Genomic DNA, 25,354 nt, shown 5'->3' on the forward strand with positions numbered 1-25,354 from the left:
CGCAGGAGGAGGTGGAGCTCACCCTGCTCAGTGCTTCGCTCCAGAGTCCCCATCCTACCTCTGTCCCCAGTTCGTCCTCCCATTTTTGTCTGGTCCCACCCAGTGGTGTTCGGGCTCTGTCCAGTAGTTGTCCGTATATTTTCCCACATAGCCCGCCCTTCTCGCTGCTTGTGCCTAGCAGCTCCTCTAGTAGTGTGCTTTCTGGGCCCCCGGGTACCCTACTGTCTCTTTGCGGAGAAAATGCTTTATTTGGAGGTGTCTCAATTCCTGTCCTCTTGCTAGTTTCCACTTCGTCAGTTCGTCCAGTGTCGTCAGCCTGCGCCCTACATAGAAGTCCCCGACCGTCAGTGTGCCCCCGTCCCGCCTCCATCTTTTGAAGGTGGTATCTAGCATGGCTGGGGGGGGAATCTGTGATTGCCGCAGATGGGGGCCATAAGGGACATTTTGGTTATCCCGAAGTGCTGTCTCAACTGGGTCTACGTTCTCAGCGTGGCCGCTACCACTGGGCTCATTGTGTATCTTGTTGAGGAGGATGGGAGTGCTGCTGTGGCCAGGGCCCAGAGGGTTGTTCCTTTACAGGATTCCTCCTCCATTTGCACCCAATCTGCGTCGGGTGCTTGTACCCATCCCCTCACTTTTTCTGCCGTTGCTGCCCAGTGGTAGTATTGTAGGTTCAGTAGAGCCAGGCCCCCTCTGACATTCCCTCTTTGCAGTGTCGGTTTGGGAATTCTCGGGTTCTTGCCCCCCCACACAAACATCATGATTAGCCTGTCCCCCCCACTCAAACACCATGATTAGCCTATGTTTTGGAAAAAGGCCTTGGGGATGAAGATCGGGATGGATCTAAACAGGAAGAACCTTGGCAGTACGTTCATCTTGATCGTCTGCACTCTTCCCGCCAGGGAGAGTGGGAGTGAGCCCCACCGTTGAAGGTCTTTTCTTACTTCCTCCACCAGGCTGGTCAGGTTCCACTTGTGGATCTGTGTCCAGTCTCTGGATATTTGGATCCCCAGGTAACGGAATCTGTTCTGGGCCGTTTGGAACGGGAACCCCTTCAGCTCTGTCCCTCCCCCATTTGGGTTCACTGGGAATATCTTGCTTTTGAAATGAATATATTTTAATGAAAAAAAGGAAACAATATATTCAATTGCAACAACCAGCACAATTGAGCAGTGCATGATTTTTGGCACATTTTGTCAGCTTCCTAATCGCATACAAAGCAGAAACTCTCATCCGAGGTGTGTATATCTTGTGTAAGTTTTCTTTGCACTTATGTTATCTGAAAAAAACGTGTTCATCCTTGGGGAGAGGGAATCTAGTCTCTTGCAGTGATACTTGACATCATTGTCATTGTGGCTTGTTTACCATAAAGTCAACTTCCTTGTACTTTTTCATTTTTTAACAGCTTCTGAAACGAGGCTTCCCATGCATTTCATAGCACTTATCGGCAAAATAATTGATGGCAGCATCCCGTAAAATAATCAGCATTCCTCTCGACCAAATTAGTGGCAGGAAAACACCAAAGTGTTATTTACAACCTGAACGTATCTCATGAAGATGAAAGGCACAAATTTACCAAGATTTAGGTTGATAGGCTCCTCAACTTACATGACATGGGGCACATCTTTAATAATAATCTTTATTGTCACAAGTAGGCTTACATTAACGGGGCACATCTTTAATAATAATCTTTATTGTCACAAGTGGGCTTACATTAACGGGGCACATCTTTAATAATAATCTTTATTGTCACAAGTAGGCTTACATTAACACTGCAATGAAGTTACTGTGAAAAGCCCCTGCAATGAAGTTACTGTGAAAAGCCCCTAGTCGCCACATTCGGCGCCTTTTCAGGTACACAGAGGGAGAATTCAGAATATCCAAATTACCTAATAGCATGTCTTTCGGGACGTGTGGGAGGAAACCGGAGCACCCGGAGGAAACCCACGCAGGCATGGGGAAAATATGCAGTGACCCAAGCCGGGAATCGAACCTGGGACCCTGGAGCTGTGAAGCAACAGTGTTACCCACTGTGCTACCCAGGCCAGAAAGATCGGTGCAAGTGCTTGGACCCTCTCCTGGAAAAATGCTTTAGGTGTTTCACACAGGCAAGTGGGTTTTAGAGTGGGGAGGGAGCATGAAAGATACATGAGGTTTCTGAACACATGGCTGTAAATGATGTGGCAGAAGGATGCAGATAATGCCATTGTCAGACAAACAAAAGTTGTGTGTGGGGTGGGGGTGGGGGGGGGGGGGGGGGCGGTCACAGCTGATGGTGTTTAAACAGAAACCATGGAAGGCTAGAAATTTCAAATTTGAGGCGTTGGTGGATAGAGGCCAAATGTACAACACTGGGGCATTGTGGAAGATGGGAGACCAGCACAGACACAATGTGGAAGAATGGGTTTGGACGTGACAAAACATACATCAAGGTTTCTGAAGTACATGGACTGAGGCAGGGTTGGAAGTTGGCAATGCTACAGCTGGAAATAGATGTTTTTTATTATGGACAAGAAATAAGGCCCGAGGCTCAGCTCAGAGTCAAACAGGATGATGAAGGTGTGATTCAATCAGAGGCAGGGGCCAGGGAGGGCGAGTTGGTGATAAAGGGCAAAGAATTTGAGATGGGGCCAAAGATAACACCTATAGTCTTTCTGGTGTTTAACATGCCAATGTTAAAGCCACATGATGATAAATAGCAGATGAGCAATGTCAGTGTACGTTGTGGAAGTTGGCTGTGGATAATTTCACAAAAGGAGCAACCTGAGAAAGTTGAAGGGACAATGATAAATTATTTGGTCCCTTGGGAAGGAGCTAGAGATGCTCTGGCTACAATTGTAACCACATTCCCCTAATTCAACTTTAATTTACCTCTTTGATGTTCTAATATATTTTAGATAACTGTTATAGTACATTATGTTTGCATCCTAGTTAGAAAAATTACTGCATGGGATACCAAATATAGTTTGAGATAACTCTTGTTGAAGATAGTTTAGAAATGGTTTGGATTTCTGAGGAAATTAGGACTAGGTTGCTTTAGAGATGGCTTTTGTTATATTCACAATGAGGGAGATCATATGGGATGTGCAAAGGCAATTCAGCACTTCCTAGTATATCTCTCCAGTACATTAACTCCCTCATCCCCACATCAAATTGCAATTTGCTTCGGTTATCTTTCTTGGTAAATACTTACAAATAGGTTTTACGCTTGAGGTTATGTTTTCAGACATCCATTCTAAATTTACTACCGTTTATATATCTTCTGTTGACACAGTTAACATGGTAACATCCCAAAGTTTACAATAAAACAAAAACAAAACGTGGGTTACCAGAGTTATCTGGGGCTGGTTTCCACTTCCTCGTCTGCTAAAGGCATTTCAATAAATAAAAGGCTTACATTTTCTATTTAAAACAACTCATCGAGAGGGGAAATACTGTGAAGTGGTGACAGGTTATCTATTCATAATGTGCAGCATGTGCCTTGATAGAATTCAACGGACTTTCCAAGATAATACAAAATAATTCTATTGGTACATGTTGGTGGCAATTCCGATGTGTAATACACAATGCATTGGCAGGCACACAGCAGCCAAGGGACAGAGTATCAGGCAGTGCCAATGAACTGTCCATTTGGTGCCACCTCTTCTTTTGTCCAACTACCACCCAAACATCAATGAAGACAGGTACCATGGTGAAACTCAAATGCATGAAGCTTAGCACCATAGTTCCCCCTCTCGGGTGAAATCCAAATAATTTTTAACAGTTAAAGGTTACACGTAAAAAACCCCACAATAAATCTGCAGATCAGCCATGAACTGCAGGCTGTCTGGAATCCCTGGATTAGCAGCTCATACAGCTTTCTTGGGGCTACAAAGTCAGCGCCAGAGGAAATCCTTCAGCAATGCCAATGAAGTTTCACTCCTTTTGGAGAGAACCTGTAGGTCGGGTTTAAATAAACTGATTATGGGGCCGGCGGGGGGGGGGGGGGGGGGGGGGGGGGTCACTTGATGTGAGCGTGGGAACATCTATGAGTTTGAGAGCTCTGGCTCAGGTCGTCTTTTAATACTTTCTTCCATCCTGCTGCACATTTCAGAATTGTTTTTTTTTAAATAGAGGTAAATGCCCCAGCATGTCCCTGGACGATCCTGTTGGGAGTTTTGCGATAAGGAGCCGAGTCAAATTGTAAAGAATCCTCGTGTGAGTGAGGCAGTCGGAGTTAGCTGGGGTGGGGCCCAGGTTACGGTGACGTTGTTGCTGCTGAGCGGCCCTATGCCTTGGCAGTGCAGTGCACCTCGGGGTGATAGCTGCCTCGGAGAGTGTTGTTATGGATGACGATCTTGGCTCCTTGTTGCAGGTCTTTGGTGCTCACCTTGAGGAACCGTGAAGGTATGCTTGGAAGAATGATGGAGACAGTTAGAATCCATGCATTTGTTAGAGCAATCTGGTGTGGGCCCGCCTTCGGTGAGATCCTGTTGGCATGTTGCTTATCCTGACGGTTTCGGGAGGTAGGAGCCGGGCAAGGAGTGTCCGTGTGTCCGGTGAGAGACAAGTTCCTGATTGAGTTTGGCTGCTATGCTTTAGTAATCCTGATTTGGGGGCTGGGTGTAGCAGATTTGATGGAACATGATGTATTGGTCTTAGAGACTTGTGGCCAGTTAGTTACCCCGACCGCTGACCTTATCGTATCTGGTTTTAATTAAGTTATTTAGTTCGTTGGAATCCTCGAGAGATCCTGAGGAGTATTTGGTGATCTTCTCATGGTTTTGGCCTTTTCAAGCCATATAGATGGTGTTATTATCCTGTGGTTCTTGAATGATCTTGGACATTACTCTTTTATGATTATGTTGTGAACTAATTGTTGTTGTCTTTGCTCCTGCAAAAGTGTGAGCACGAGGGTGAGTCGCCGGCTGTCCTGTTTTCACAAAAACCATATTAAGACCACAGACATGTGGTCTGTGTCCAGTTTTACTCTAGTATTTTATGTGATATTATCATTGCGGTTATGGGAAGGGAGTGTGACAGCCCTTATCTTGCTGATAGTGAAGGTGAGTGGAGCCAGAGACTGGGGTTATGTTGTGTTGTGTAACGTCCCTTGACAACTGGGGTTCTCGTGTATTTTCTTTGTATTTTTTTTTTTTTAAGGGTGGGCATAAAGAATCCCCGATTGTATCCTGCAAAGGTACAGATGGGTCTGGTATCCGAGGGAGGTGGCAGTGGGTAATTGGTGCCTCTGGTGCTGCTGGAGTTGTGCGAGAGATGTGTATTGATGCATGCTGAACATGGCACAAAAGAATTGTCCTGAACTCTCATGGTAATTACGGGAAATCGCCGCGTGGGACAGGCTGTACCATCTTACCATGTTTTATCCCCTTTTCTCTGGTGGGACTTTGAGTTTTCAAGTGACGTCTAACAATTGTATTGACCCAGCTGTTCCCCACTGCATTCAAGTACATTGAACCTTTACTGTGGTGCGGGACCATTCCTGTGGTTTTGTTGCATTGTTACAATGTAAAATCTCAATAAATATAACTTTAAAGAAAGATTATTCATGTGCGCGCACACGCACGCGCGCACACGCACACACACCCCCTCCTCCCTCCTCAACCTGAAACTTTTTTTTCTCCTCGGATGCTGCCTGGCTTGCGTATTTCCACCGTTTTCTGATTTAATGATTGATGCACGATCAATTACACAAAGACAAGAGTGGATGCAATCGAGGCTTTATTACACTAAGATGCGTGGCCTCCTACAGCAGCTGGCGAAATAAAGGCAGCGAGCATGCCAAAATCCTCTTCATCCTCGGGCGTGGGCAGGGGGAGGACGGATTGTCCTGGGGTAGGGGTTGCGGCTGGGTGTGCCGGGGAAGGGGAGGGTGGCGCTGGGCCGGAGGGGTGTGTATGTGTGGAACTAGCTGGTGCCAGGTCCCTGAGGGAGACAGTATCTTGGCGGCCGTCGGGGTACGCTACGTAGGCGTACTGTGGGTTGGCATGGAGTAGCCGTACCCTCTCAACCAATGGGTCCGCCTTGTGGAGCCGTATGTGCTTACACAGCAACACGGGTCCTGGAGCTGCGAGCCAAGTCGGGAGCGACACCCCAGAGGTGGACTTCCTGGGCAAGGCAAAGAGACGTTCATGGGTGTGTCATTAGTCGCAGTGCACTCCACACAGTAAGGGGTGGTAGGGGCCCACCGAATTTCAATGTTAGGCTCTGGAGGTTGCACTGGAAGTCCAGGCCGAGTAGCAAGGCAGCACAGATGTTGGGGAGGATGTAGAGGCAGAAGCCGCTGAACTCCACACCCTGGACAGTGAGAGTGGCTATGCAGTACCCCCAGATCGTCACGGAGTGGGACCCGGAGCCAGGAGATTCTCTACTTGGCGGGGGTACCGCGAGGGAGCATCGCCTTACCGTATCGGGATGGATGAAGCTCTCGGTGCTCCCGGAGTCCAGCAGGCAGGAGATCTCATGTCGATCGATTTTCACGTTGGTAGAGGCCGTTGCTAGGCGGGACTGGTCAATCGTGACCGAGGCGAGACGCGGCTGGTCGATGGTGGCAGACGATGGGGTGCCCAGGGGGCATGGGTCCTGGTACGATGGCAGCGCCCACAGGCCACACATGTCGTGGGGGAAAACAAGATGGCGGCGCCTGATGATCCTAGAGGGGACAAGATGGCGGCGCCCACGGGCTGCACGTGGTGGAGGTCGAACAAGGTGGCGGCGCCCACGGACCGCATGTGGTCCGGGGAGGGGAAGATGGCAGCGCCCACTGGCCGTATATGGGGGGGCTTGAAACAATAGCGGCGACTGCGCGGGCCTGGCACACCACAGCAAAATGCTTCTTGCCGCAGGCCTTGCAAAGGGCACTCTGGGCCGGGCAGCATTGTCGGGGGTGTTTTGGCTGCCCACAGAGGTAACATTTCGGGGCCCCGGGTTTGGTTGGCTGCCACGCGGCACAGGCGTGGGGTTGGCTGAGTGGGGTCCCCGATGGGGCGGCCATATGCGGAGTCCACGATACGTAGGAGGGGTGGGCCGCGTGGCCGGGGGTGTAGGCCTGGATGTTGCGCGAAGCGACCGTCAGCGAGAGCGCTAGCTTTTTGGTTGCCGCGAGGTCGAGCGTGGCCCCCAAGAGGTGCTGGCGGGTTTAATCCGACCCTATCACCGTAACAAAAGCATCTCTCATGAGCAAGTTCAAGTATTCCGTGGCCGTGACAGCCTGACAGTCACAGTCTCTGACTAGGGAATTAGAGCACGCCAGAAATCTTCCACTGACTCACCAGGAAGTTGACTGCGAGTGGAGAGGATTGTTTGGCGTAGAGCGTGTTAGTTCGCTGAGCGTAGTTTTCCTTCAGTCACGTCATGGAGTCTTCGTAGGTCGGCGCTTCCTAGAAAGTGGAAAGACGTTGGAGCTCAGCCGCGTGTAGGGGATCTGAATCTTCTGAGCTTCGGGAATTGGGTCTGGTGCAGACCTGATGTAAGCTTTGAAACAAGCTAGCAAATGTTCAAAGTCCTTTTTGGCATTGCCTGATTGCGGATCCAGCTGCAGGCGATCCGGCTTGATGCGGAGGTCCATCTTCTGAAAACTTTAATGTAATAAATTGATGCACGATCAATTACACAAAGACGAGAGTTGGATGCAATCGAGCAGCTGGCGAAATGGCTGCTGTACGAGGACCACACATAATTATACTCCGCCTACTGGACGGAGCCAGCAGGCAGGGAACTACCCCCGTACCTGTAGTACAGGGCCTTACCACAAAGCACCTAATATATACATCAGTGGTGACTACCACAATGATAGCCTTTCTGATCATGCTGAGGAGGTCTGCAGCAGCAGTGTAGCCCCTTGAACCTGAACCTGTGCCCTGAAGGTTCAAGCCCTCAGGTGGGTAGGGACAGTAAGTAGTCTCACACTTTCAAGTGCAAAGGTCCACGTCGGTATTCTCTTGCACAACACTGCTTAATCAGCAGACTTTGCTCATTCCTCTTTCCCTAGGCTTCTCTTTGCATCCCCAATGAACAGTCATCAGTCATACTTTCCCTCATCTTTGTGCCACTTCACAGCACTCCTCCACAGATCTAGTCTTTCCCCCGCATTCCATTTCTCACCTTCACCATTCTATGCTTTCATTCATTGCAAAAGAGAGTGCAGAACGTTGGGGACTGGGGTGAATCTATAGCCATAGTCACCCTGATTGCATTGAAGGTCTCCCTGGAGATTGGCAGGGTGGGAAGGTCGGGATGGTTCCGAGACCCAATGGCGGCATTAGATAATACATTGCCTCCTTGGTACTTAAAAGAACCATTTGTTGAATCAATGCCACCACTAATAGAAATGTTAGGACATGCACTATTGTGCTTATGCTCAAGGTCAGCAATAACCAATGTCCTTCAAGTATGACATCAGAGGGTGATGGCTATGCCAAAATGAATTAGAAAAGGGCGAGAGGATGCATCATCACATGCCACTTGCGAAGCCACCAACAGTGCAGATAGACACACCTTGGTAGAGTTTGCTAAATGGTCACTTGGGTGAGGCAAACATCACAAACTGAGCTGTTGTAGTGGCTTGAGACAGGGTCTGCAGTGGATAGCCCTTGATGGACAGCACAGAATGCTTCAAGCTCTGCTCAGCTGGACATAGGCATTTGGCTCGGGGCCAGCCACAAAATGGGAATTTAGAACCATAGAACCTATAGAGGCAGTACATTTGGCCCATCAATTCTGCATCCATCCTCTGAAAGAGAACCCCACCATGCCCACTCCCCCTCCCTTTCCCCATAACCCCACCTAAACGTTGGACACCAAGGAGAAATTTAGCACGGCCAATCCACCTAAACCACACATCTTTGGGCTGTGGGAGGAAACCGGAGCACCTGGAGGAAACCCATGCAGACAGGGGGAGAATGTACAAACTCCACACAGACAGTGACCCAAGGTTGGAATCAAACCTGGATCCCTGGTGCTGTGAGGCAGCAGTACTAACCACTGTGACACTGTGTGTGTGGAATAGGAATGACAAATGCATGTCTTTCTGTTCGTATTGAGACAGTCTGCACCTTCCTCTTCCTGCAGCTCGACTCCTCTGCATAGCGCAATGTTATGAAGAAACAACGCATAATTCTGGGGACCGGTGATGGGACATAGGAAGGGGAGTCTCCAGGTCCGCTGTGACACGTGACGGTATTTGAGCAACCCGATAGTTTGTTTCATTTTGCTCGTGGTCAAAGATAAGGAGGGATTTCTTCGCTCACAAGGTAATGAACCTGTGGAATTCCTTACCACAGAGAGCTGCAGAGGCTGAGTCATTAAGATGTACAAGGCTGAGATTTTCAATCAGTAAGGAAATCAAGGGTTATATGGATAAGATAGGAAAGTGGAGTTGAGGATTATATCAGATCACTCATGATCTCATTGAATGGCGGAGAAGACCCGCTGGGCCGAACGGCCTATTTCTGCTCCAATGTTTTATGGTCTTTTGGAGATCCTATGCTGGAGGCTATTGCCTTCTTTGAAATGGAGCTCACTGTCCATCTCTTCTGCCCTCTGGAGTGCCACATGGCTGCAGAAAAGGCAGCCCCTGTTGGCATTGTTGCCAGTGGTGTGAATCCCCGTGCTGTTGCTGGTGGTGTGACTGCTTCTCAAGACGTTCAGACTACTTCTGTGTAAGTTGCTCCCATTGCAGTAAAGGTTGGCAGTAAGTTGTGATGATGGTGAGTACACGGCAAAGCACTTGAAAATAACTCCAAGGAGTTAAAATTGGCACTCAAAAGTAGGGTTTTCTAGCTCTGAATAAATCCTGCAAGCAAAATTCTTCACTGTGGATGGCTACAACTTTTTATTCTTTACAGTCTTTCCTAGTACCCTGAGTTTATTAAACAATCACTCCCCACTTGCCTTGGTGATCTCAGTGAGATACAGAGGGGTTAGGGAACCACCAGGCTGCCTGTTAAAGCCAGAATGCAGGGTGGAATTCAAACTCTTTTCCATTCTAATTATTTAAAGACTTTCCTGACAGTTGTGTGGGGATTCCCCATTAACCTGAAAATGAAACTTGAACGTGGACAGGATGTGGTTAGCTTCCCAATACAATGTCAATCTAGGGATTGTCACCCTTTTACAGTTAAAAGTCTCCCAGATTTACGTTATATCCCAAGTGGCAAATAGTTTCAACCTTCAATGTTAACTTAATTTCATTATATGCCTCAAATCAAACCGTACAAAAATAATTCATATGTAAAGATATATATATATATGAAGAAAGGTTGAAGGAGCTAGGCTTTTCTCACTGGAGAGAAGGCAGAGAGGTGACTTGATAGAGGTGTACAAGGTGATGAGAGGCATGGATAGAGTGGATAGCCAGAGACTTTTCCCCAGGGTGGAAATGGCTGTCATGAGGGGACATAATTTTAAGGTGATTGGAGGAAGGCATAGGGGAGATGGCAGAGGTAGGTTCTTTACACGGAGAGTGATGAGTGCGTGGAATGCACTGCCAGTGGAGGTGGTGGAGTCAGAGTCATTAGGGACATTTAAGCGGCTCTTGGATAGGCACATGGACAGCAGTAAATTGAAGGGGTGTAGGTTAGGTTGATCTTAGATTAGGATAAGTAGTCGGCGTAACATCGTGGGCCAAAGGGCCTGAACTGTGCTGGACTGTTCTATGTTCTATAAACGGAGGTAATATTAATCGGTTTTTTAAAACAGCTATTTCACTGTACTGATATTTGTGTTTTCAGAAAGTGCCATTGTAACAAACTATTTATTCTTGTCATTTCAGTGGCATTACTTTGGAGTTTTAAAAATCTTAACGGGGAGGAAACTGTCTTGATGGTTCACTAATTCACAAAGATGGGTTAAAGTGGGACAGTTAGGATCGATAATATATTTTATGTATTTATATATTCAGTATGTACATTAATAACCTTAGAGTGGACTCAAGGGGCATAATGGATACTTGTGGAACAGTCCACAGTCTGTGCAAACAAGGGAACAAAGGGAATTCAATCCCAGAGAGATCCAAGCTGAAAGACTTTGTCTCACTGGTCCGGTCAAAGGAACTCAACAGGTGGTGAATGTATCGGAATAACTAGCCATGACTGGCTGTAAGGAATAACAGGAAGACAGAGGGCGCGATTCTCCACTCCCACGCCGAAGTGGCCGCGCCGTCGTGAACGCCGTCGAGGTTCACGACGGCGCGGAACGGCCCCGGTCGCGACCGATTCAGGCCCTGACAATGGGCCAGTATCGGGGCCGCGTCATCTACCCGCGCCAGGCCTTGTCGCCCGCGTAAAAGCGGCGCCGATTAGATGACGCAGCCGGCGCCGCATAACAGACGTCATCCGCGCATGCGTGGGTTGGCCGGCGCCAACCCGCGCATGCGTGGTTGCCGTCCTGTCCAAATCAGCCCCGCAAGAAGATGGGGGACGGATCTTGCGGGGTCGCGGAAGGAAGGAGGTCCTCCTTCAGAGAGGACGGCCCGACGATCGGTGGGCACCGATCGCGGGCTACCCCACATTCCAGGTGAAGCCCGGTGCAGGATCCCCCCTTGTCCCCCCACAGGCCGCCCCCCCAGCGTTCACGCACCGCCCACGACTGTAGCGACCAGGTGTGGACGGTGCTGGGAGGAACCCGCCGTTTTGGCCTGGCCGCTCGGCCCATCCGGGCCTCAGAATAGCGGGGGTGCCGGAGAATCGCCATTTTGGGTATCTCCGGCGATTCTCCGGCCTGCGAAACTCGACCGGGCCATTCCCGCCGCTTGGGAGAATCGCAGGAGTGCGTCGGACCGGCGTCCCCGGAAATTTCGGCGGCCCAGGTGATTCTCCCAACCGACGTGGGAGTGGAGAATCGCGCCCAGAGTACTGGGCTAATGGTAAGATTCTTGGCAGCGTGGATGAGCAGAGAGATCTCGGTGTCCATGTACATAGATCCCTGAAAGTTGCCACTCAGGTCGAGAGGGTTGTTAAGAAGGTGTACGGTGTGTTAGCTTTTATTGGTAGAGGGATTGAGTTTCGGAGCCATGAGGTCATGTTGCAGCTGTACAAAACTCTGGTGCGGCCGCATTTAGAGTATTGCGTGCAATTCTGGTCACCGCATTATAGGAAGGATGTGGAAGCATTGGAAAGGGTGCAGAGGAGATTTACCAGAATGTTGCCTGGTACGGAGGGAAGATCTTATGAGGGAAGGCTGAGGGACTTGAGGCTGTTTTCGTTAGAGAGAAGAAGGTTAAGAGGTGACTTAATTGAGGCATACAAGATGATCAGAGGATTGGATAGGGTGGACAGTGAGAGCCTTTTTCCTCGGATGGTGATGTCTAGCACGAGGGGACATAGCTTTATATTGAGGGGAGATAGATATAAGACAGACGTCAGAGGTAGGTTCTTTACTCAGAGAGTAATAAGGGTGTGGAATGCCCTGCCTGCAACAGTAGTGGACTCGCCAACACGAAGGGTATTCAAATGGTCATTGGATAGACATATGGACGATAAGGGAATAGTGTAAATGGGCTTTAGAGTGGTTTCACAGGTCGGTGCAACATAGAGGGCTGAAGGGCCTGTACTGAGCTGTAATGTTCTATGTTCTATGTTCTGTAGCCATTAGTTGTTGTTCAGCAAGATCATGTAGTTATCAGCAACTGTTAACAAAGTCTAATAGTAATGTCTGGAAGCAAGAACTATAAAAGGTGCTGTAAACGGTGACATTTTGAGAAGTTTCCCTCAGCTCACTCGGCAACTCTCCCAGGCAAGCTCAAATAAAGTTGTTTTACGGACTTGAATATCAGACTCCAAAGTGGCTGATTTTCTCCACAACGATATTCAAATTTGAAATGATGGCCACGTCTATTTTTTAAAATTTCAATCCCGGTAAAGTGCAAAGTTGGATGAGTAATTGCATTAATATACCATTTCATGACCTTAAGAAGGACCTAAGAACTAATGAGCTCATTTTGAAGTGCGGTGATTGGTGTAAGTTCAGGAAAAACAGCAGCCAATGTGTGCACAGCATGGTCCCACAAACAGCAATGAGATAAATGAGCAGGAAATCTGGTATGGTTGATTGAAGATTAATGCTTACCAGAACATTGTGAGAACTCACCTGCTTCTCTTCATATAGTACCATGTGATCTTTTATGTCTACCTGTTGGCAAGATAGCACCTTGAACTGATCTTCAAGGTGTCTTATCTGAAAGGCAGTGCCTTAGAGAGTATATAACTCCTTTATTATCGTGTTGTAGTATCATTCTAGATTGTGGACTCGCGTCTCTAGTGTGGTTAAAGTCTAATGAATTCTGTCATTAATCCTACAAACTTCTGAATTGCTTTCAAATCCACTACTCAACACCTTCCTCACTGCTTGATGGACTATAGTGTACTCCAAATATGAAAACTGATCACTTCTTAACTTAGCCCAGATAAACGCTATCTTAGAATCACCATCATTGAAACTCTTCCTTACAGTGTTGGGGTCACTAGAAGTACTTAGTCACACCCACAGGTGATGCGGAGTTCCTGTCATGGCTGTGCCATAATGTGACCCAAGGATATCTGAGGAATAAAAATAGTTTACAAAATGATTTTCAAGCTTTTGACTAATTTAATTTCCTCATTTTGTTTTAATTCCAAATTGGTAAACTGCATTTAATCCTATAGTTATTGAGCTCCAAACAGATACAGTTGAAAGCATTTTGAATCTTTTCTTTGGAGATACTTGATTTGTTTAAGTTTTGCTTTGTTTTATAGATAGATTCTGATTGCTCTTCTCAGTTGCTGAGCAGTAATTTAATGATTCTAAAATAAGAGAACTAAAAAATATCTGCCAAAGTTGGATCAAATCAGGAATTGAGGCTTAAGACAGATGCAGAACAGCACGGGATTGCACTATTTTTATATTACACAAAGTAGAAGTGAAGTCATTCCTTGTTCTCATTCCTTCACATAGTAAACATTCCCCATGACATCTGGAAAGTCCCAAAACTTCTATCATTTGCCTCCCCATCCTAATGCTCCCATAACCAAGGATCATTGCTTCATGTTGACCCCTCTCAGTACTTCGAAGCTCCAATTCATCACAACATGTAGCCTCAGTACCTACCATCCCATACTCAGCTTGTCCAAGGATCTTCTCGTCCGATGGTCCACATTTGCTATCTTACTGCTTGTACACCCACCATCATTCTTCCAACACTCCAAAGCACCCAATGCCCAATACTCAGTATTACTATATGACTCTTGCCCAGTAGCTATCTGTAATATTTTCCGATCATCTTCCTGTGGATCTTGGGCTTTGCAAACAGGTTTGCCCAGCACCCCCAAGGCACAAATTAGGAGTGTGATGGAACACACCCCACTTGCCTGGATGAGTGCGATGCCAACACTCAAGAAGCTCTGCACCATCCAGGGCAAAGCAACCCATTTGATTGGCACCCTATACACCACCTTAACCATTCATGTTCTCCACCACTGATGCACAGTGGTAGCAGTGTCTACCATCTGCAAAATGCCCTGCAGCAACTCCCCCAGGTTCTTCAATAGCACCTTCCAAACCCGCAGCCTCTACCACCTAAAAGGACAGCAGGTACATGGGAGCACTGCCAGCAGCATGTTCCCCTCCAAGCGACACACCATCTTGACCTGGAACTATATTGCCATTCCTTCGCTGTGACTGGGTTAAAATCCTGGAACTCCCTCCCTAACAGCACTGTGGGTGTACCTACACCATATGGGCTTCAATGGTTCAAGGCAGCAGCTCATCACCACCCTCACCTTCTCGAGTGCAATTAGGAATGAACAAGAAATGTTGGACTTTCCAAGCAATGTCCTCACCCCATAAAAGAAGAAAACAATGTCAGCATTAAAAATGAGAATATAACCAAACAAATCTAGTCATTGAAAACTGACAATTATGTAACTACAGCCCCAAAATGCACAAAAAGAAAATGTGGATGTGTTAAGAAAATTGACTTAGTCACTTACTAACACGATCCAAGTCACTGAATTATCTTGTATAAAATAACGACTCAACGTCAACAAATGTTTTAAATAGATGACTCACTCCTTTTGCTTTCTCATGTTTTCCTTTACTTTGACGTCATAGCTGCTCAGCGATGAAAAACTGCCCGTCTTTTTCAGTAAGCGAGCTGCCTTGTCTTTTGCAATGTCAGACATGATGATGTTTACCTGCGAGCACAAGAATTATATTGAGTCAGGTAACAGTTCAGAACCCCGAAAAACATGCTGGAATGGGCTGGCTGAATTTACTTAAAAGGGGTCAAAATAAAGATGGTGACCAAATATACAGAGAGAGCTACAAGAAGGAAATATGAAAATAAATTTTCTCAAAAAGCTTACACAATTCTGGATCCCTCGCATATTGATAATGCCGATATTGTTAATGAAAATAAGGAAATGGTGGACACGTTTGCGTCAGTCTTTTCAGGAGAGGAAGAGATTAACACAGAAATCAAGGGAACTGATGTTGAAATCTGGGACGGGAACTCACCAAAACTAACACAGGCAAAGTAATAGTAATGAGAAAAATAATGGCAATACAAACACACAGGACAAATCCCTGGGTTCAAAGAAAGTAGATGAGAACATTGCATGTGCCTTATCCATAATCTTCTAAATGTCTCTCAGTTCGGGAGCCATTCCTTTAGATTTAGACCAGCGAGCCTAAAATCTGTTGTTGGGATGTTACTAGGGTATGTAATTACAGATATTGTAATTGAACAGCTTGAAATATTGCTGCTGACCAGAGAGCCAGGTATGCCCCCTGACTTGCTTGCTACTTGTATGTGCCAAACAGCATATGCAGCAAGTAATGGGCAAGGTTAAGCAATTCCACAACCAACGGATCAGATTTAAGAGTCCTGCCACATCCAGTCATGCATTGTGGTGGATAATTAAACAACTCAGCGGAGAAAGAGGCTCCACAAATATCCCCAGCCTCAATGATGGTGGAGCCCAGAACATCTGTGCAAAAGGCAAGCCTCCTCCGGAGGTCCCCAGCATCACAGATGTCAGTCTTCGGCCAATTTGATTCACTCCATGTGATATTAAGAAACGGCTGAAGGCACTGGATACTGCAAAGACAATGGGCCCTGACAATAGTCCCGAAGTCTTGTGCTCCAGAACTTGCCATTCTCTTAGCTGAACTGTTCCAGTACAGCTACAACACTGGCATCTACCTAGCAATGTGGAAAATTGCCCAGGTGTGTCCTGTACACAAGAAACAGGACAAATCCAACCAGGCCAATTACCGCCCTATCAGACTACTCTTGACCATCAGCAAAGTGATGTAAGGAGACATCAACAGTGCTATCTTACACAGCAAAAACCTGCTCACGGACGCTCAATTTCGATACCAAGAGGGTCACCCAGCTCCTGACCTCATTACAGCCTTGGTTCAAGAGCAGAATGCCAGAGTTGAGGTGAGAGTTATTGCCGATGACATTAAGCAGCATTTGACGGAATATGACATCAAGGAGCCCTAGCAAAACTAGATCCATTGGGAATCAGGGGGGAACTCTCCACTGGTTGGAGTCATACCGGGCACAAAGAAAGATGTTGTGATGTTTGGAGGCCAATCATTGCAGTTCCAGGACTACTGCAGGAGTTCCTCAGTGTCGTGTCCTAGGCTCAACCATCTTCAGCTGCTTCATCAATGACCTTCCTTCCATCATTAAACATTCAATGATTCTGGGCATTCAAACATTCTGGGCAGCACGGTAGCCTTGTGGATAGCACAATTGCTTCACAGCTCCAGGTTCGATTCCGGCTTGGGTCACTGTCTGTGCGGAGTCTGCACGTCCTCCCCGTGTGTGCGTGGGTTTCCTCCGGGTGCTCCGGTTTCCTCCCACAGTCCAAAGATGTGCAGGTTAGGTGGATTGGCCATGATAAATTGCCCTTAGTGTCCAAAATTGCCCTTAGTGTTGGGTGGGGTTACTGGGTTATGGGGGTAGGGTGGAGGTGCTCTTTCCAGGAGCCGGTGCAGACTCGATGGGCCGAATGGCCTCCTTCTGCACTGTAAATTCTATGATAATTCTATGATTAGGTCAGAAGTGGGGATGTTCGCAGATGACTGCACAATGTTTTTTTTCCAATTAAGGGACAATTTAGCATGGCCAATCCACCTACCCTGCACATCTTTGGGTTGTGGGACTGAGACCCATGCAGACAGAATGAGAATGTGCAAACTCCACACGGACAGTGACCCGGGGCTGGGTTCGAAGCCGGGTCATCGGTGCAAAAAGGCAGCAGTGCTAACCGCTGTGCTGCCGTGCCACCCTTGATGACTTCACAATGTTCAGCAGCATTCATGATTCCTCAGATAGGAAGCAGTTTATGTCCAAATGCAGCAAGACCTGGATAATATCCAGACTTGGGCTGACAAGTGGCAAGTTACATTCTTGCCACACAAATGCCAGGCAATGACCATCTCCAACAAGAGAGGATCTAACCATTCACCCATGACATTCAATTACATTACCACCCCCCATAATCAACATCCTGTGTATTACCATTGTCCAAGAATTGAACTGGACTAGCTATACAAATACTGCGGCTACCAGAGCAGGTCAACGGCTAGAAATGCTGCAGGGAATAACTCATCTCTGACTCCCAAAGCCTATCCACTATCTACAAGCAAAAGTCAGGGATGTAATGGAATACTCTCCACTTGTTTGGATGAATGCAGCTCCCATAAGTGAATTTAAAAAATACAATGGAATTTATTTTGAAGAGGGGACTAAAGTAGTATACTGGGGAATGTTCATGGATGTTATTTATCTGGACTTCCAGAAGGCTTTGTTTCAAAGTCTCTCATAAAGGCACTGTTAGCTAAAGTTGACGTTCATGGAATTGAAGCCGAGTTTTGACCTGGGGCAGGAAACAGAGAGGAGGGACAGTGAACGGGTACTTTCGTTTGCAAGGTGCGGCAGGCGGTGACTGGCAAAGATCAGTGTCGGAGCCTCAACTCGTCACTGTAACCTTTGATGACTTAGATGATGGAATAGAAAGTCTCACATCCAGATAGATAGCACTGTAAGCAGTGTAGATGGAGATAGTGTTAGATTTAGTGAATGGGAAACAATCGTGGCAAATGGATTTCAATATAGGCAAATGTGAAGATGCCAATTTGGATCTTGAAATGAATAGGACAGGATACTTTCTAAAAAATGAAAAGCTAGAATCAGTGAAGGTGCAAAGAGACTGGAGAGTTCAGGTAGATAGATGATTAAAATATCATGAAAATGTAGCAAAAATAATCAAAAAGGCTCCTGGAATAATGACTTTTTGCCAAGAGGCTAGAATAACAGAGTATAAGGCATATGAGTTATACAAAACCATGGTTAGATGACACCTAGAATACTGTGAACATTTGTGGCCACTGCATTTTAGGAAGAATATTGACCGTGGCGGGGCAGCACATGTTTCCCAGAATTATACCTGGAGTGCAAGAGTTAGATTATGGAGAGAGATTACATAAACTAGGATTACATTCCCTGAAATTTAGAAGATTAAGGGGTGATTTGATTGAAGTTTCAAGATATCAAGCAGAACAGATTAGGGTACATAGAGAGCACCAATTTTTGCTAATATGGAAGTCTAGGACTAGGCGACGTAACCTAAAAATTAGAACCAGAGCTTTCAGGAATAAAATTAGGAAGCATTTCTACACATAAAGGGTGGTAAAAGTTTGGAACTCGCTTCTGGAAACAGCAATTGATCCTAGATCAATAGTTAATTTTAAATCTCACTGCAAAAGATATTAAGGAATATGGGGAGAGGTGGGCGTATTGAATTAGATTGTAGACCACGAACCCCATTGAGTTAACCTAGTTAGCTTTAATAAATATGGCAAATGTACTTTTGTGGATGGAGTTGGCTGCATGAGATCTACATGGCAGCTATAGTTCCACTGTACCTTATCACACTTGAATAATTGTACCCTTTCTAGAAGGGGCCGCTGCTTTGCAATTAGAAGCAGGAACATTCTCTGATTTCGAGCCTCATCGCTGGAATGTTGAGGCAATTTATGGAGCCCAGTGCAATCCAACCAGAGATTAACTAATAACGCAGATGACGTAGCAAACCCCAAATTGGCCAAGTCATTATAGACATCAGTCGGGAGGCAGTTTCAATGTGAATTATCTCCTTGAATGTAGCAAAGTTTCCATATCAGATTAGAAGAAATCCATCTAGTCTTATAGTCTCTCAAAAGCCCACCATGTTGTGTCCAAAGATTAGCGGGAGATTATTTAAATTGATATCAAACATACCGGATTAGAAACGTGTCTTGATAAGATCACCACAAGGTGATTTTTAAAATATATGTATATAGAAGGAAACAGTTTGCAGAAACCAAGGTTCTGTATATAATCAGACAATTCTGATACATGATTTCTACAGAGAATTTGTCTAATTTCTCCAATTCCTTTGCTGCATCGAATAGAACTCACAATCCATGGAGGAGACCAGGAATACATCCATTGCAAATGGCCCATTTTCTGCGACAGTCAAAATTATTGACCAGTAACTAGACAGCGTCAGATTTTCCCCAGAATTAAATGTCGCTTCGGCTGGCAGATGGGAAATGTTTTCGGTTTCGAGCAAGTCTCAAGGTCCATGGAACAATGGATTTTTGTGATTTTTAAAAAGGTGGCAATGAAATCTGACCAGAACATTTTGTTTCCCACATCGGGGATAATTCCACCAGGAGATCTCCCCCCTCCACTCCACTAAATAGGGGTGTCCTCACTGAAAATGCAAAAGAAGAATTGACACAGAGTTTGGGAAACAGGAGTGGGTTACCAAATTCTAACGAGACAGCAGATATGATTTAATGGCCGCATTGCCCTTAAGCGAGAGTGCGACAAGGCCATTAAATCACAGGCGAGGCCATAAACAAGAACTGCGCCGGGCGCCAATCAGTTTGTGATCGATTGGAGATTGCCCCTATTGGAGAAACCAATAATCACCATTCAAGCCCAATCTCCATGACGTCCTGTAATCTAACAGTCTCCTCAGCAAGTGGTCTGGCGGGCGCCGATTAGCATTCCTTTTTAAAAACAGGAAGCTGGTGGAAGGCCTGCTGCGGGGACTCAAGAAAGTGAGTAGCCATCTTCGCTCATAGTCAACCTCGGTCGGGGTGAGCTGCCCATGGCCTGGGCTAGGCTTGAGGGGGGGGGGGGGGAAGAGAGAGAGAGAGAGAGAGACAGAGACAGAGACAGAGACAGAGACAGACAGAATATGGGTGTGCCAGCACTTTGGGTCCACCATGTCAATCCCTGGACCGCATGGTCCCATTCCCGGGGCAACCCCACCCCGCCTTCCCCACCAACTTGCCATCACTCCCACTAACAGCAGAGGCCACTGGTCGCACAGCTGAAGGCTATAGCTAATTGAGAAATGGCAAACACAGTTAAGCGAACATTTCGCACATCCCATGGATCCCAGTGGGTAAGCGTGCCACGTAGCAAGTGGGAGTTATTGCCTAGTGTCCCAATCAGACCATGATGCCTGGACACTGTGCCTGAACACTGCGGGAGGCAATATCTTGGATTCAGCGGCCAATATCTGAACAGCCAGGGGCTGGGCCTCAGCACCGGGGACATCCCCGTGACCAGGGAGATGTGTGCGCATCGGGGAGGTGACCAGCGCCCGATCCAGGTAACGTTACATGTGGATATCTGGGATATAGGGTCTGGGGTCTAGTGACCAGAGGCCTCTGCTGCGGCCGGAAGTACATAGGCAAGCAATGCCGTTGCGGTGGGGTGGATGACTGGATGGTCCCAGGGAGGAAGACATCACTAGTTGTCAGCCTCACAGCCTCTCCCAATCCCTTACAGATATTGTGCGGGATGGACACTACCTTGGACCCCGCAGAACTTGCCCTGGTGGTAATGCTGGCAGGCCAGATACCGGAGAAGGCAGCGGAAGCAACGGCGACAGATGCTTGAGGCGACGGCACATGTGCAGGGCCCCACCCCAAATTCGGAGGACATGGCCGCCCATCAGGCCAGGGAGGGACCCAGAGGGGGAAGCCCACAATGGCACTGGATGTACATGCGTCGCTGGATGTACATTTCAAACTGATGAGAGTCTGTGCCATAGGAGGCTCTGCTTGGCACCACGTGGAGGAGGAGGACATCCATTCCCAGTGGCCATTGAGCTCCCACAGCCCTGAACTTCGATGTCTCAGGATCATTCCAGGGCTCGAGTTGGGACTTGTGTGGCATCTCACAAGCTACAGCCCACAAGTGCATCCGTGAAGTTACAGATTCCCTGTTTGCCCGGGCAGAAAACTATATAAACTTTGACATGGACCAAGCCCAACAAGATGCCCAGGCAGCAGGAATCTCTGCAATTGTCGGGTGTCTCAGGTCCAGGGGTAATAGATGACACGCATGTCACCTTGTGCTCACCGGGTCGTCTGGGACTGCCCTCTATTAACAGGAAGGGGTTCCACTCCTTAAACATCCAGCTCATGTGTGGCTACCACATGACGATCATGCAGATGTGCATGTGTACTCTTCCCAGGGAGTGTGCACGACAGCTACATCCTGGGGCAGTTAGACATCCCAGCCTCTTAGAGGACCATCCCATAATGGCTAGTTGGCTCTTGGGAGATAAGGGGTATCCACTGAGAACATAGAACATAGAAAATACAGCACAGAACAGGCCCTTCGGCCCACGATGTTGTGCCGAACCTTTGTCCTAGATTAATCATAGATTATCATTGAATCTACAGTGCAGAAGGAGGCCATTCGGCCCCCTGAGTCTGCACCAGCTCTTGGAAAGAGCACCCTACCCAAACTCAACACCTCCACCCAACACCAAGGGCAATTTGGACATTAAGGGCAATTTATCATTGGCCAATTCACCTAACCCGCACATCTTTGGACTGTGGGAGGAAACCGGAGCACCCGGAGGAAACCCACGCAGACACGGGGAGGACGTGCAGACTCCGCACAGACAATGACCCAAGCCGGAATCGAACCTGGGACCATGGATCTGTGAAGCAATTGTGCTATCCACAATGCTACCGTGCTGCCCTTAAGAACAAATAAATCTACACTATATCATTTTCCCGTAATCCATGTACCTAGCCAACAGCTGCTTGAAGGTCACTAATGTTTCCGACTCAACTACTTCCACAGGCAGTGCATTCCATGCCCCCACTACTCTCTGGGTAAAGAACCTACCTCTGATATCCCTCCTATATCTTCCACCTTTCACCTTAAATTTATGTCCCCTTGTAATGGTGTGTTCCACCTGGGGAAAAAGTCTCTGACTGTCTACTCTATCTATTCCCCTGATCATCTTATAAACCTCTATCAAGTCGCCCCTCATCCTTCTCCGCTCTAATGAGAAAAGGCCTAGCACCCTCAACCTTTCCTCGTAAGACCTACTCTCCATTCCAGGCAACATCCTGGTAATCTTCTTTGCACCTTTTCCAGAGCTTCCACATCCTTCCTAAAATGAGGCGACCAGAACTGTACACAGTACTCCAAATGTGGCCTTACCAAAGTTTTGTACAGCTGCATCATCACCTCACGGCTCTTAAATTCAATCCCTCTGTTAATGAACGCGAGCACACCATAGGCCTTCTTCACAGCTCTATCCACTTGAGTGGCAACTTTCAAAGATGTATGAACATAGACCCCAAGGTCTCTCTGCTCCTCCACAATGCCAAGAACTCTACCGTTAACCCTGTATTCCGCATTCATATTTGTCCTTCCAAAATGGACAACCTCACACTTTTCAGGGTTAAACTCCATCTGCCACTTCTCAGCCCAGCTCTGCATTCTATCTATGTCTCTTTGCAGCCGACAACAGCCCTCCTTACTATCCACAACTCCACCAATCTTCGTATCGTCTGCAAGGACCTAGCTAATGATGCTAATGACTGATGCGGAGAGCTGATAAAATGGGGCCATACAGCTACCTGGTCTGTTATTGAGCGGTGCATCGGATATGGTTCCGATGCCTCGCCCACTCTGGTGGTGCATTGCAGTACACCCCCCAGTAGGGTCACTCGCTTTGTGGTGTTCTTCTGTGCCCACCACAACCTGGCACAGCAGCCGGGCAATACGCTGGAGGTGGAAGGGGTGGAATATGTGGCCACCTCCGAGGAGGGCAACTAGGTGGCAATGGAGCAGGAGAGGCTGGAGGATGAGCCCGGGGAGGACCCGCAGGACCAGCCTGAGGATAGAGGAGAGCAGGCAGCAGCGAGTGTCCGGTGAACCCAGAGGGCCAGTGAGACCCTCTTCCTCACCCACTTCATAAAGGACGTGGCTTCATTCATCATTCCCCCTCTCCCCAACCCCTCCTTCCCACACCTCTCCCTCCATCTCTCTCGCTTCCCCTCTCCCATCCTCTCCTCACCCGCCCCCCAATTCCCACCGTCCCAGTGTCTGTGTAGCATCACTCCAGGGTGATGGGATTGTGTCAGCACTGTCAGCCGGTCAAGATCAAGGGTCGGGGGTGATGATAACAGCAGAGAGCTGAGTATTGGAGCTTCTCATTCAGTGCCATAGTTTACATGTGGTGTGTCGGGAGGGGGAGGGGGAAATCGAGGAGGAGCAGCCCAGGACTTCCATGGCCGGGAAGTTGGAAATGGGATCGCTGCTTGGCCCACATTGCAGAAGAAAGTGCCAGAGGCATCATATAGGTCGAGGTCAACAGATTTTAATGATTTACATAAGTGTCCCCAATGGTCCCACTCCTCCGATGGTGCCGCCCACTATCCCCACCCCTTCCAGATGCCCCCCACACCTACCCTTTCTCCCACACCCCCCCTTTCCCTCTACCACCCCACACCCCACCCCCAAACCCCCAGTGCCCTCTCAGTGATCCTTCCGTGCTCAGTGGGGTGAACCTCACGGGAGCTGGTTGTGATCGCCGTCACTCCTTGGATGGCTCCAGGTTGATACCCAGTACCCCCTCCACCCAGTCGGAGCCCATAGGACCCTGGGATTCACCTCAGGATGGAGGGGCAGCTGGATCCAGCCCCAGCTGCCACTGCATCATCTGGATCCAGCCCCAGCTGCCACTGCATCATCTGGCTCGGCCAGCCCCGGCAGCTCGCCAATATCTGCAGCATGGTGTCAACTCCCTCGGCGATGCTCATGACTGTCCACATGTGACTTGGACACATCCCCCAGAGACCAGGTCATGCTCTGCAGCGCATCTGCATGATAGCACAGTGGCAAGCACTGTTGCTTCACAGCACCAGAGTCCCAGGTTCGTTTCCCGGCTTGAGTCACTGTCTGTGCGGAGTCTGCACATTCTCCCAGTGTCTGCGTGGGTTTCTTCCGGGTGCTCCGGTTTCCTCCCAGAAGTCCCTAAAGACATGCTCGTTAGGTAATTCAGACATTCTGAATTCTCCCTCGAACCGTGTACCCGAACAGGCGCCAGAGTAACTTTACTGCAGTGTTAATAAACCTACTTGTGACAATAATAAAGATTATTGATCATTATTGATTCTCTGCAATGCCCACATGGGGCTGGGACACGCTGTTGAGACCCTCAGTCATGGCCGTTACTGACTGAGCCACGCCTCGGACATCTCCACTCATGCTGCTGGCACCCTGCACCAGGCTCTCCAGTACGGTTGCCACCCTAGCAGTGTTGGCCACAATGCCATGCAGTGCCAGCACCATCTCCTGTGCCTGCAGCCTCTGGAACTCCTCCAATCGGCGATGGACCTGTAGGAGTGTCGCTGACATCCTCCGAACATCACGGCTGCATCCTGTCGTCTCCATTAGCTCTGGGTAAACCTGTTCCAGAGGCTCAGCATCTGACTGGGACCCAGCAGCCCTCCGACTGCTGTCTCGCCTCAGCGTTACTGCCTCCACCTGATGTGCATCTGCTACTGTCTGGTGCTCACCAGAATGTGCCCCAGAAGCCTGTCCACTGCTTTTATCAATCGAGATGAGAGTCCCTATGTTGCTGGAGGGTGGGGATGATAGCTGTGCCGAGACTATTATGTGATGGCATCATCGGAGCTCTCCTCCGAGGTTTTCTCATGGGAGGGGAGCCCACCCTGGATGGGCCGACCCTGCAGTACCTGCAGAGAATGGACATGTGGTCAGTGGGAGGAATGGGTCAGTCTGTATGGCCTTAAGAACTCACATGTGGCAGATCATCTGGGTGGGGGCCGGTGGATCCTCACCTCAGCACCGTGCTGACCTCTACTGTGGTCCCTGCTCGGTCCTCAGCCACCCCCATGACCTCCAGGACACATTCTTCATAGGGGAAGAGGACTCTGATGTCCGACACCCCACTGCCTATCTGGCGCTCGGGGGGGGGGGGTCAGGGGTCTCAAGTGAACTCACCCGAGCGGCCTGGTGGAGGTAGTT

At 48.2% G+C, this 25,354-nt stretch overlaps 1 protein-coding gene across 3 annotated transcripts in view; it reads right to left on the reverse strand.

Moving 5' to 3' along the window:
* dynlt5 (dynein light chain Tctex-type family member 5) overlaps positions 1–25,354 on the reverse strand; it is a 47,745-nt gene that overhangs the window by 21,386 nt on the left and 1,005 nt on the right. For all 3 annotated transcript variants that reach the window (XM_072511099.1, XM_072511098.1, XM_072511101.1), the window contains exon 2: positions 15,043–15,167. In XM_072511099.1, coding sequence (XP_072367200.1) covers positions 15,043–15,155 — 113 coding nt within the window. In that variant the 5' untranslated portion in view covers positions 15,156–15,167. The remainder of the gene's footprint in view (positions 1–15,042; positions 15,168–25,354) is intronic.

The sequence above is a fragment of the Scyliorhinus torazame genome, chromosome 7 (assembly GCF_047496885.1).
Source record: "Scyliorhinus torazame isolate Kashiwa2021f chromosome 7, sScyTor2.1, whole genome shotgun sequence".
Classification (NCBI taxonomy): domain Eukaryota; kingdom Metazoa; phylum Chordata; class Chondrichthyes; order Carcharhiniformes; family Scyliorhinidae; genus Scyliorhinus; species Scyliorhinus torazame.